At 37.1% G+C, this 13,699-nt stretch overlaps 1 protein-coding gene across 2 annotated transcripts in view; it reads left to right on the top strand.

Annotated features, from left to right (window-relative positions):
- Positions 1–13,378, top strand: part of CUNH9orf85 (chromosome unknown C9orf85 homolog) — a 40,961-nt gene extending 27,583 nt beyond the window's left edge. For both annotated transcript variants that reach the window (XM_004383294.2, XM_023737756.1), the window contains exons 3-4: positions 11,254–11,367; positions 12,041–13,378. In XM_004383294.2, coding sequence (XP_004383351.1) covers positions 11,254–11,367; positions 12,041–12,197 — 271 coding nt within the window. In that variant the 3' untranslated portion in view covers positions 12,198–13,378. The remainder of the gene's footprint in view (positions 1–11,253; positions 11,368–12,040) is intronic.
- Positions 13,379–13,699: the final 321 nt, after the last annotated feature.

Genomic DNA, 13,699 nt, shown 5'->3' with positions numbered 1-13,699 from the left:
AAAGCATAGACTAACTTCAACTTTTTAGATTTTTTCCCAGTATTATAAAAATGTCTGACCTCTTCATCTAACTTCACAAGGGGGAGGAGAGAGAATCAAGATCATCATCAGCCCCAGGCTGACTCCTATGAGGTGGAGGTCAGACATACCACTTCCATCTATTCTTTTTACCAATTCTGACATCAGCCGTCCCTCCTACAGCACACTATTTCTCTGCTGGGTTTGGTAATCCATTGCAATGGCCACACAGAACTCACAGACCAGACTCACAGTTACGGAGTTTATTAGGGAAGTAACAGGTTATGACTTGGGATCAGGATTAGGAAGCATGTAGGCAAGGTCTTCCTTCTTCAGTGTGGAACAGCTTTCTCAGCCCCCTGAGGACAGGCTCCCTCTCTCAGCCCATAGCCCTTGGCCTTCAGCCCTCAGCCCCACTCAATCAAGTGTCACAAAGCTCTTTAGCGCCTCCAAAAAGTGCCCGAAGGCACCCCAGTCCACCAGGAAGCCTTGGCTCAAAGGCGTTCAGCTCTCTCACTCCATGGGTCAGCGAGCCTAGCTCCGCCAAGTGCCTAGAAGCACCCCACTCTGCCAGCAAGCCGTCTGCCTGAAGGCACTCAGCTCTCTCGCTCCACGGGTTGGCATGCCCACTGTAGCCACCTTGCTTTGTGAGGAAGCCCACCGTTCCATCTTCTCCAGTGTTACGGCTCTCTTTGTCTCCTGAGTCTAGGAGATTCTCAGCACAGGGACCCTGGGTCCAAAGGTCATGCTCCACTCCTGGCTCTTCTTTCTTGATGATAGTAAGGCTCCCCCTTCTAGCCCTGGGATGGGTCATTTTAAGCCTAGTGGGATGGCAAAACTGACCAATCCCCTTTTTAGGGTTCTATACACCTTATTTGCATGGTCCCAATCCCACAGGATTCCATGTATCTTATTTGCATTATTAGTAGGCTGTCCAATCCTATTGGTGGGCCACAAGTACCTTATTTGCATAGTCCCACCCAGTCATTCTGTGGAAGCCACAAGACCATGAATGGCTAGAAGGATCATATTAAGTAATTAACTGTACAGCGATTACTATTCAGAGCGGAAGTTTTAGTATTTATTACAGCTATAGATAATCTTCCTTTTAAATAGTTATACAAGTTTTTCTATATTTCAGTCTTTTCTTCGTGTTCTCCAGCATTTCATCCTAAAAGAAAACACTTTTAAACAAATCTGATAGGTTTTCTGTTTACTAGCCAAAATTAGCAGAAGTGAAATTTGGCAAATTTTGGTACTATCTGATTCTAGATTTCCATGAATGAATTAATGAATTAACTGTGTTCTATAATAATTAGGTAGTGATTGTGCTATAAGCCACATAGTTTTAGTCGATAGGCTTAATGCGATTTGTAGCTTTCTAAATATTCTAAACAGATTTTCCATTCTAGAAAAGTATATGGAGATTTCTTCACCTATCTCCATTTTCACTTGGTAGAGTTATTTCTTGAAAGAATTTGAAGTATAGATAATAAGTATTAAGCCAAATCATTTTAATACGTTAGTGCTATAACAGAGAAAACTATTTTAAAACATTCCTGCCTTTTCCATTATCTGCATTTTAATCTCTTCTGAATATGTGCTACATCCTGTATGTTTATCTTCATTACGAATGTGCCAATGTGTAAAAGAGCATATCAGTTATAAATTTTCCAGATGCTGTGTTTTACTGCAGAATTTCTGAACTGATTTATTTCAGACAACCCTTGGATTTTCCCCGCTTTTTGTGTATTATTAATATTTTTATGTTAATTGTTGTTAGTTACCGTTGAGTCAGTTTCAACTCATGGCGACCCCATGTGTGCAGAGTAGAACAGCTCAGTAGGGTTTTCAAAGCTGTGACCTTTTGCCAGGCCTGCCTTCGAGGTGCCTCTGGGTGGTTTCAAACTGCCAACCTTTTGGCTATTAGTTCAGTGCTTAACCTTTGCGCCACCCAGGGACTCCATAATATTTTTATGGCTGCAGAACAATTTGCATACTTTAAATCCTAGAGGAATAAATGTTTATTCAGAAAGGAAAAAAACTCAGTTAAAAACAAAGGTAAAAGAAACAGTGTTAGTAGCAAATCTTATGTTTTGTTCTGCAGAACATGGGGACCCAAAGGTCAGCAACTCTGTCCTGTCTTGTGAATTACCAAAAACCATGCACAATTAGCAAATTTCCTTTGTCCATGGGAGCCGATACAAAAAGTTAGATACAAGAAAAATAATTTGTTATCTAAGCTATTCAAAATGATCTGCTTTACTCATAGGAAGCAAAAATTGCATTCAAAATATGACTGTTTCACCCCAAGACTGTGTCCCCCGGACACCCTGCTTACTCAGAACTGAAGCGACTACCGAAGTCCACCTTTCATCCAAAGATTAGACAGGGCTGTAAAACAAACAATTGTGTTTATATCAGCAGAAAATATTTAATGTTTCTGTTTTTCCTTTTTTCAGTGAAGTGAGATGCTGAAGGATTTTGAAAAGCATGTTCTTTATGGCAGTTTCTTCCAGTTACTGAAAACAACCCTGGACCATCCCCAGAAGACTTTGTAGAAAAGAATAGATACCCTAACTTGAGTTAGGGAAGAGGAATGAATTGAAAATTGTGCATTTGCTAAGGCAGGATGGGATGATGGCCATGAGAGGAGAGGGGATAAAAAGCATGTCATCTCTCAGTGATGTGTAAATAGTGTGATACAATAGGGTGATTTTAAATATCACCGGAAACTTAAAGCTTTAGGTCTTTATAGAACTAAAGTAAAAGACTTAGAAAAATAATGCTCAGTTTTTTTGTAGCTTCTCTGTAGAAGTGCTAAAATAGTCACCACCCTTGTTTTATATCGTGCCGCTTAATTAGAACTCAGCCCAGTCTGTACCAGGATCCTGGCTTTCCACCCATTCCAGCTCACATCTTTTGACCTTAAGGCTGGTACCTGCTACTCCCTGGTGGAGAGCTGGTACGCTGCTGCTAACATCTATCTCCCTTGACACCTAAATGCTGTAATCATCATTGGACCTGAATAAAAGGGTTCAGACTTCAGTATACTAACATATATATAGAAATTGTGGTTCAGGACAAGTATTAGTCTTTTTGTATAAAACCTCGTTTTTCAAGTGCTCTGTTTTTGATTTTTTAAAAAGAAAACCCAAGGATAAATTGAAATTATTATCATTCCTGATCAGTCCCAAGTCATTCATGAACACTGTAAATAATGGTGTGGAGTTGAATTATCAGAAAACCAAGAGATCTTATAAATACAAAATGATACGTTTAACTCTTAAAGAAGGAAAGGATCTTGATTTTTTTTCTTTTACTTGAAAGCCATTTATAGACATTTATATAGTTTTTCTGATATTAGAAATACAGATGGTTAAAAGACTGTCTTCAAGCAATGCAAGGCAAGAAATGAAACGGGCTCTTTCCATTATTCTGAGGTCAAAAAAAAAAAAACCCATTGCCGTTGAGTCAATTCCGACTCATAGCAACCCTATAGTAGAGCTGCCCCATAAGGTTTCCAAGGCTGTAAATCTTTACAAAACCAGACTGTCACATCTTTCTCCTGTGAAGTGGCTGGTGAGTTCGAACCGACTACCTTTCTGTTAGCAGCCAAGCGCTTAACCACTGTGCCACCAGTGCACCTCATTCTGAGCTCAGAGGGATTAAAAGTCTTATCCAAGATCATGAAGCTAGTAAAGTAGATGGAGTTAGGATTTAAATGCAAATTGATGTGTTCTAAAGCTCAAGTTTTCTATTTTCCCACAGTGATTCCTCCTTATTGTATGCCTTCATATTCATTCAAAAAGTCCTTCTTTTCTCCTCTTCACCTGAGCCTGATACTATGTTAATTTCCATAGAAGTCCCCTATCTTGTCTGTGAAAGCTGTCAAGTGCTAATTACTAGATATATAATCCTGCTTTAAAAAAAAAAATATATATATATATATATATATATGTAAAAACAAATATGTTTTACTTTCAGATACTGAAATGCCTAAGCTGGTACCTAAAATCTTCTTTTGCCTTATGTTTCAGGTAACTAAGCAACCTTTTTCTCATATTTAGAAGTATGGTTGGCAAATACCTGCATTTATCTTAGGCTCTGTAGCCTGCCTCTTTTTTATTCCCACCCATCCAAAAAAAAAAAAATCGCTAGTAATATAGTGTTAGCTCATTTTTAATATTGCCAGAGTAGCAGAAGAGAAAGGAGACGCTGGTATAAAACAGCAAAATGCCACAAACAGATTAGGGTCCACAATTAGAATTTGAGAAGCTGTAAAAAATCAGTGGTTCTCATCTGGAGATGATTTTGCCTGCCAGGGTACATTTAGCAATGTCTGGAGACATTTTTGACTGTTATGTCCTAGGAGGTAGAGGGGCTGGTGCCACTGATGTCCAGTGGGTAGAGGGACCTGCTAAACATTCTGTAATGCACAGGACAGCCTCTATAGCAAAGAATTACCCAGTTGAAGATGTCAGTAGTGTCCCAGTTGAAAAACCCTGCTCTATATGAAATAGATGGATACTCAGAAGGTCAGGGTCCTAAAATGCCCTGTATATATTAGTTCAGTGGTTTTAAAACTTTTCGGCTATAAAATTCTTGACTAAAACGAAAGCTTACTCAGGAGTCTAATAAATACAGCAGGCTAAAGCAAAACTGCCATGAATGGGGAGAAGAGACCCAGCTTAAATGCTGTGCTGCAAGATGAGTGTTCACTGAAGGTAGATTTCATCATAAAAATAGTTTCAAGTGAAGAGGGAAAGAACTGGTGTAACGCATTGTTACCAACGTTTTCTAGGGATGTCTGGCCTAATGGTTTCTTGTCATGTGGGTGCTTTTTGCCTAAAACACGGTTTCCTTTTCATTAAATTTTTTCATTAAAGAAAGTTACTCCCCTGGCCCTCACATCCAGGTGCTTGCACCTCCTGGTTGATAATTTTTTAATTTATTGCCTCTCAATTTTTATTTTCACTGACTGCCTCAGTGCAGTCCTTATTTCTTCATACTTCATTGCATTGAATAAATAACATTTTCCACTTTCTCTTAAAATTGTCTTGGCATCTCATCTCACCTCTGCCACATTCCTTTGCTGGTCCAGAGTTGAATAAACCAGTGGTTTTAAAAAAAAACTTGTTCAAAATAAATGTTTCAGGGGCTTCAGTGGAGGAAGGATTGGGTCTCTAGCAGCAGGAGGCTAAGTGGAGCTTTGTCCAGAGAAGTGCTACTGTTGTAGTCTACCATTGTGTAGGTGGAGCCCTGGTGGTGCAGTGGTTAAGAGCTTGGCTGCTAAACAAAAGGTTGGCAGTTCAAATCCACCAGGTGCTCCTTGGAAACTCTATGGGGCAGTTCTACTCTGTCCTACAGGGTTGCTATGAGTCAGAATTGACTTGATGGCAGTGGGTTTGTTTTTTTTTTTAGTTTTTATTTTGTGGGGGGGGGGGGGCGGGGAGGGGAAGGGTTTGCTGGGGTCCTCCAAACTATGAGAGAAAAAAAGTAATACTATTTGGGAGAAAGTGAGATAGAGGGGGATGAGGTGTTGCTAAACAGCTCATGCCACTGTGTGTATGACTTGTTTCCCTAACCATGTGTTTGCTCCCTCTTTACTACAAAGCTTTTCTCTAACCAGATTAGCTAAAGATCTTTGTAGACCAACTCCCTTATTTTTTAACCCGTTTATTTTCAAAGGGAAAAAGTGCTTGCCTGTAAAATTTTTCTTAAGAGTACCACTGCCCTCATTTTACAAAGGAAGCAAATAAGTGCACAGAAAGCACCAGCTACAATCCACATGTTCTAAACACTTCAACTTGCCTCCATTTTGATGTATTGCAAAAGTGAGCATATTTACCACCTCTTTGGATTCCAGAAGCACCACTTCTTTTAATAAAATACACTTGTGACTGGTCTCTGAGCCATTAATGATACAAAATTATATTGCATATGTGGGAGAAATAAACAGCAGATTCCAATAAAAAGGAAAAATAAACAGATATTTTTTCCAGTAAACTGCTATGTAAAGAATTTTTACGTATTATTCCTTCTCGTTTAAATTTAAAGAATACATTTATATGAGGATATCTAAAAATCGAATGCTTTATTATGGGATCTTCTAATAGAAAAACTGTCTTAAGTGTTAGGAAGCATTGGTGCTCTCCAAACTGATATAGAATGGAAATGTGAAAGCTTTATATTTTTGTGTATAGCAGAATCATAGCCAGAGAAGGCTGTGGACTTGGTGATATTCTATATAGGGAAATTGCTAAAGGAGAGTGCCTTGAGATTGGCACATATGGCAAGAAGAAACAGATACTAAAAGGCCTTGGTAAAAATCAGATGCTTAATTTACATGTTTATTGCCTAATGACTAGTTTTCTAAGGATTATTGTTACCATTTAAACTAAACATAGCGATTGGATTGTATGTATCCAGTGTATCCAGACCCCTTCCCATCTTGCCAATGTTTCAAACATCATTTTTGTTCTTAACCTATGCATTAGACTGGATTGAAATATGAAAGTGAAGTTCATACCAGTTGTTTACATTTTATAAATTTTATTGGCTAAGAGGGAAGGATTGGAATTTATAAGTGTTGAATTAAATTTTGCACCAAACTTCAAGGGGACATCCCAGTCAATTTCACTGAAAACAATGCATTACTAGAAACAAATGCATTTATTGGAAATCACATTACCAGACCAGTGAAAAATTGATTACTTATTACTGTGAAGGAGGCAATAAATAAGGAAGAAAAAATTATTCTGAAATACAGCAGGCGAAAGGGATATTTAGTGATTAAACTTTCATTATCAGCTGTGCTTGTCCACCATTTAGTGATCTGATGTGATTTTCCTATGTGTTGTAAATCCTACCTCTGTGATGTTAATGAGGTGTGATTAGCAGCAGTTAATAAGACGGGACTCACTCTACAAGATCAGGTTGTGCCTTAAGTCAATCTCTTTTGAGATAATAAAAGAGAGAAGCAAGCAGAGAGACATGGGGACCTCATACCACCAAGAAACAAGAGTCAGGAGAATGGCATATCCTTTCGACTCGGGGTCCCTGTACTGAGACGCTCCTAAACCAGAGAAAGATTGATGACAAGGACCTTCCCCGAGAGCTGACAGAGAGAGAAAGCCTTCCCCGAGAGCTGACAGAGAAAGCCTTCCCCTAGAGCAAGCTGACAGAAAGCCTTCCCCTAGAGCTGGCATCCTGAATTTGGACTTCTAGCCTTCTAAACTGTGAGAGGATATATTTCTGTTTGTCAAAGCCATCCACTTGTGATATTTCTGTTATAGTAAAATAGGACATCAGCCTACCCCCCCTGCCAGTGTATACCTTTATGTAGTTTATTTATGTAGTTTGTGATGGCAGAGGTGACTGGGATGACCATAGTTGAACAGTGTATGCTATTTGCCAGAATCCAAGCAGAATGTAAAAACTGGTAAAAGGTTCAACTATGGTTCAACAGTTTCTTTTCTTTACCCTTCCTGCCCCTGTTCTCTATAAACGTGGTAAAAGTATACCATAAGTAGCTGAGGAAAAGCCCTGTAACTGGATACCTTTTCCCCCGATAATGCAGCATGACTTCATGAATAAGAACTAGGAATGGTATGTTGTCTTAGTTCTAGCAGTTTTTATAATAGATTGAGGCCATGAAGGTTGATCAGTAATAAGAGAATTGGGTCATCGTATTCTAGGATTAAAACGATGTAGAGTGGAGTTTTGGTCACAGGTCGCTCATTACACCATAATGTAGTGTATGGAGACTATAAACCCTGGCTGTATTCTTGCCCGGAATCTGGGTCTTAATATTTTGGAAGGTAAAAGGGGAGATTTTTCATTACCTCCACCATTTGTTCCCCTGTGCATGAAACCTACTTTTTGACATTAATGTTGATTAACACAGCAAGCTCTGATTTAAAATTCCATTCTCTCCTTTTTTCTAAACTACTCTTGGTGATAGATTAGTATTTTGTACTCTTAAGAATTATTCTAATCAGAATTACCGCAATAAGATAGTACAACCCCTCCACTTCCTTTCAAACACATACTCTTAGGATGTAGGGAAGTGAAATTTAACCTCTTGTACTCACAGTTCTTGAAATTTGGGGATATTGTTCCTTTAAAAGCATTTTCTAGGTAGTGTATGTTACAATTTCATGGTGTGGTTCAGAATCTTCTCATGCTGAGCACAGGTTATTTAGAGCCACTGCAGGAAATGTGACTTTAGGGACTCTGTCAGTGTTGTTTCTGTTTTTTGTACCTCAAGGGTGGAGCACCAGAGCTCACTGTTTACCAAAGCACCTAGTCATCACATACATGAGAGTACTACATGGGAAGCTGAATTATGGTAAAGGTTAACGTGTAATAACATAATCAGGAGACAAAGACGGTGCCAGGAAAGCCGTAATAGAGCAAAATAAAGCCTTTGATTTCTGGCAAGTACTAGAAACAGAAGATACAGTTTTTTTCACCTTTGTATTTATCGTCTAGATTGGCTGTTCTCAAACTTTTTGTCCTGAGAACCTCTTTATACTCTTACAAATTATTGAGTATCCCAAAGAGCTTCGTTTGTGTGTACTTACCTAGATTGTATCTATTGATATTTACTGTAATAGATACAAAAACTGAGAAATGTTGAAAATAATAGTAAATATACGAATATACTCATTAAGTGTTAATAACATTTTTAATGAAAAATAACTTTTTGGAAAAAACATCCTGAGTAGAGAGGCATTGTTTTACATTTTACAAATCTAATGTCTGGCTTATTAGAAGTCAGCTAGATTTCAAATCTGCCTCTAAATTCTAAATTGAAATGTTTGAGAAAAATCTAGCTTCACAAAAATGTCCTTAGAAGAGAGTAAATTTTAATAGCCTTTGCAGATGATTGTCAATATTTGCCTTTGATACTAAACCACATTTCAACAAATGATAATTTCTTTAAGGTTAGTTGCTATGTGGAATCTGAAAGTACATTAATAAACTCTGTGTACATTGTTACACTAAAATCCATTAGTCTGTCTTGCACTTTGAATGGATGCTTTTAACCCACATACGATTTTGTAACATCATGCAGGGGTCATTTGGAAAATACTGGTTTACTGACTTAATCAGACCTTCTAAATATTGATGTATTTTATTATACGATATAAAAAATCATGTGTTAATATCACTAAAGATGTCATCAAAAAGTCTGTCAGTTTTTCGGTTTTGGTTTTTATGAGTTTGTGGAGGTGGAGAATACAGTGATTGCTAGTAGGCTTTGGTGCCACTGTCTTTGTTCATGCTAAAGTGCCAACACCCTTACTCACCACTGTAAACAATGAGACTCAGAGAAGCTAAGGTGACTTTCACAAGATTATATGGCAAAGGACATGTCAAAGCTGGACAAGGATCTAGACCTCTGGTTTCCCAAATCAATGTTCTTTCCCTACTCCTTTATTTTCAAAATAATATCTTCTAGTGCTTACAGTGGTCCATTGAAAACTCCAAATTCTGCCCTTGATTTTCATTCTTAAATATGCAGTGAACATGTATTAGATTTTCATTGCCTTTTCTTTACTTTTGTATTTTTCACTGAACCATCCTAGTTTCATATACTCTGTCTTAGTTTCCTCATTTGCCATAACAGAATATCCCAGTGGCTTTAAAGAACAGAGATTTATTTTCTCACAGTTCTGGAGGCTAGATGTTTGAATTCAGGGCTGTCACAGGACTGTGCACTCTCTCTGTGGGCTCTAGGGGAACATCCTTTCTTGCCTCTTCCAGCTTCTATGACAGCTTGGAATGAATATCTCTTATGATTAAAATAATATCTAAACCATTCTGTGCTTAAGATCAAGATTCTTTGGATAGGCAAACGTAGTATTGAGGTAAAAAAAAAAATGCAGAAACTATTACCTTCCCTCACTGTACTCCCCATGAGGACGTAAAACCTGGATAAGAGTTTTGAAAGAGAAGGCACACTGTGGTCTACTTTTGTGACAGAGAAACTGGAAGCCTATTAACTTCTGAAATTTTTTGTAATTATTTCACATTTATGAAAAGGAAAAAATAACATTCTAAATATGTATATACATACATATACATACATACCCTTGTGTTGCTATAAGATAGGTGTTATTTGTGTTCAGAGAGCTACTAGCCTAGCAAAACCTGACTGATTTTCAGAGTGCGCTTGAGTTTGAAAGAGCCTAATTTGCTTTCAGCACTAGAATTCATTCCATTCTGTTAATTGACCATCATAGTCTCAACTAGAAATAGGAACACTGGAAAAGCCCCACTTGAATATCAAGGCAGGATTCCTTTGATCTAGGTGAAGGGCTCTCATGGTAGTGTACATGAGAATTACTTGAGCTCATTTAACATACAGATTCTTGGGACTCATCCCCAGAGACTCTGATTATATAAATCTTGGATGGAACCCAGGAATCTGCATTTTAATAAGCTATGCAAGTATTTGATGATTACTCTTTAAGAGTCACTGTTCTTGGGACTAGGGCCTGGTGGCGCAGTGGTTAAGAGCTTGGCTGCTAACCTAAAGATCAGCAGTTCAAATCCACCAGCCACTCCTTGGAAACCATATGGGGCAGTTCTGCTCTTTCCTATACGGTCGCTATGAGCTGGACCCGACTTGACGGCATCGAGTTTATTTCGGTTGTTTTTGTTCTTGGGATTAGATGGATAGAGAATGTAGAATCTAGAATCTTTTGACTTCAGACTTCATACTTGGTATCCCATTTTTAAACATACTTTACATGCAAATTTTAACACAAACAGTCCGTAAATACAATTTTATTCTTGAATTAGCAGTTTGAATACTTAGAGATTGGTTTAGCCCAGGGATCCCTAGTGTGAAACAAAATCTTCATAAAAATGAAAACACTGTAATTTTCTTGAAGCCTCAGATGAACCTAACTACAGACTCATTCTTTAATATTATTTTAAAACGTTTTAAACTGAAGCCAAAAAGCATTGTGACTATTTTCCTAATCCAGTAAGATTATTTAGAACTTCATCCATGTGTGTTCTAATGATATAATTTTCTAAAATCTATTTTTATGCCAGAGTAATTTAGGTAAAGCTTTTTAGAAAGCCAAAGCAAACACCAAAATAATTTAACAAAAAATTTTACAATGAAAATTTTTATGATGACACCCCTTATTTCATCCAATAAATCTTAAGTAATTAGTAAAAAATTTCATATTTGATTTTCTTTTCCTCTTTTAGTGTTAAATGTTTACAAAAGACAGTGAAGGATTCTTATCACATAATGTGTAGACCTTGTGCTTGTGAACTTGAAGTTTGTGCTAAATGTGGAAAGAAAGAAGACATTGTTATTCCGTAAGTATTAACTTTTATGTTTGGAATTTTTTTTTAGTAATTGTCACATGAATGTTCTTTTACTGAAACGTTCAGTAACTCTTAGAGTTTTAAGTTCTAGTATATCATGCTAATGTAGATTTTTTTTCTACCTGGCCAAAAAATAGTTGTTGAATTTTTCTGTCGTTATAATAAAAATGAAATTTTATATTTTTAGGAAAAAAAAGAGTGATCTTTACTATGAGATTCACATTCATTACAAAAGAATTACTCTTTTTTCTTTTATGGACATCATGTAATTAATTTCTCTGAGCCTACTTCATTGTCAACAGTATTATAATTGGTTGGATCTTGAATTAAAGTTAGTCTTCAAGGATCTTTTCCTGTATGCTTATTTCATTAAGCAAAAAAAAAAAAGAAACACCAAACTCGTTGCTGTCAAGTTGATTCTGATTCATAGCAACCCTATAGGACAGAGTAGAACTGCCCCCGTGGGGCTTCTAAGGAGCGGCTGCTGGATTCAAACTGCCGACCTTTTGGTTAGCAGCCAAATGCTTAACCACTACATCACCAGGGCCCCCGTATTTCATTATTCTCCTGTTAATCAAGAAATGTAGCATTCAGGGTCTTTTTAAGCTTCACTGTTAAATGAAAGCCTGAGAAATAAAAAGTTTTTTTTTTCTTCCATCATTAGGTTTATTAAAGAACCAGAAAAGACAGACAATATTGAAAATAATCGAGGTTCAAACTGTAGAAGCAGCAGCTGCATAAGGAATGAAGACGAAAGTGATGGTGGTTTAGATTTTGATATTGATTTAGATGGCACCGAAGAAGACAATCAAGTGAACTAATATAAGTACATTAAGTGTCAGTCTGAGAACATGAAGTTCTGAGCAACTGTTGACTTTGAAGGCTTTGCAAAAACTACTGTGAAACTGGAAAACCTATAGAAAATAGGCAGCATTTATACACGGACAGCATAAACTGTGTGTGATAAAATTTGAGTAATTATAAAGCTTTCATCCAATTTTCTTATAATACATTTTTAATTAGCATATGCTAGAATATTTGCCAAAGTGAGTATTGAGATATTAAATTACAGTGTGTGGAAATTATTTAGAAGACTGTTACCTAATGTCAAACTAAAAATGATTCAGAATTGATGGTTACGTAAGGACTACCTCATGTAAATATAAGACTTCTTATGTTGCTAGCCTCAAAAATTGGCCCTCAGTAATTACCTTTTATCGATTGATCTCAAGTAAATAGTCCACATAGCAAAAGCCCCTTACTTAACATTTGCTCTCTATAAAGCAAAAACACTTTGTTACTTTTTTATAATAATAGTTAATGAGTTTATAACAGTTTTTTTTTTAAAGTATTTTTGCATACCTTAACACATTTTACCTTTTTTTCTCTTGTGAAATATACATACAGGAAAAAATGCAAAACTATGTAAGTACAGTTTAACAATTATAAGGGAAAGTTCATACATCTGTCACCCAGAAGAAATTGTCAGCACCAGAAACCCCTTATGTGGCCTTCCCTCATCACAAGTCCATCCTTCTTTCCAGAGTTGACACTATCCTGAATTTTGATAATTATTTTCCTTTATAGTTTTACTACTCATGTGTGTATTCCTGACAATGTAGATTATCTTCATCTGCCTTTTTTAACTTTTTCCCTATGTTTTATTTGGAAAAATCTCAAACGTACAGAAAAGTAGCAAAAATAGTACCATGCACATTTGTATACCCTTGGCCTAGATTCCCAAATGTTAACATTTTGCCACATTTTCTTTATGTTGTTATTGTTGTTAGCTGCCCTTAAGTTGGCCCCCAACTCATGGTGACCTCGTATGTTACAGAGTAACACTGCTCCATAGGGTTTTCAATGGCTTTAATCTTATGGACTTTCTTTCGTGGTGCTGCAGGGTGGATTCAAACCACCAACCTTTCATTTAGTAGCTGAGCGCAAACTGCACCACTTAGGGACCTTTATCTCTCTATGGATAAATAAAAAACCAAACCCAAAAAACTGTCACCATGGAGTCATTTCCGACTCAAAATGCTTGTGTGTGTGTTATAATAGAACTGTGCTCCATAGAGTTTTCAATGACTGATCTTTCAGAAGTTGATTGCCAGGTCTTTCTTCCTAGGCACCTCTGGGTGGATTCAAACCGACAACCTTTCAGTTAGCAGTTGAGAACTTAACTGCACCACCCAGGGGCTCCATAAATAAATACGTATATACATCTGATTGGCTGAATCATTTGAAAGTAAGTGGCAGGCATTACTTTTGAACTTTACATGAACAGACATACTATACATGTCCTTTTGTATCTCTTCTATTT

This window comes from Trichechus manatus, unplaced genomic scaffold (genome assembly GCF_000243295.1).
Source record: "Trichechus manatus latirostris isolate Lorelei unplaced genomic scaffold, TriManLat1.0 scaffold00107, whole genome shotgun sequence".
NCBI classification, from domain to species: domain Eukaryota; kingdom Metazoa; phylum Chordata; class Mammalia; order Sirenia; family Trichechidae; genus Trichechus; species Trichechus manatus.
This window is presented reverse-complemented; position numbering and strand designations above follow the sequence as displayed.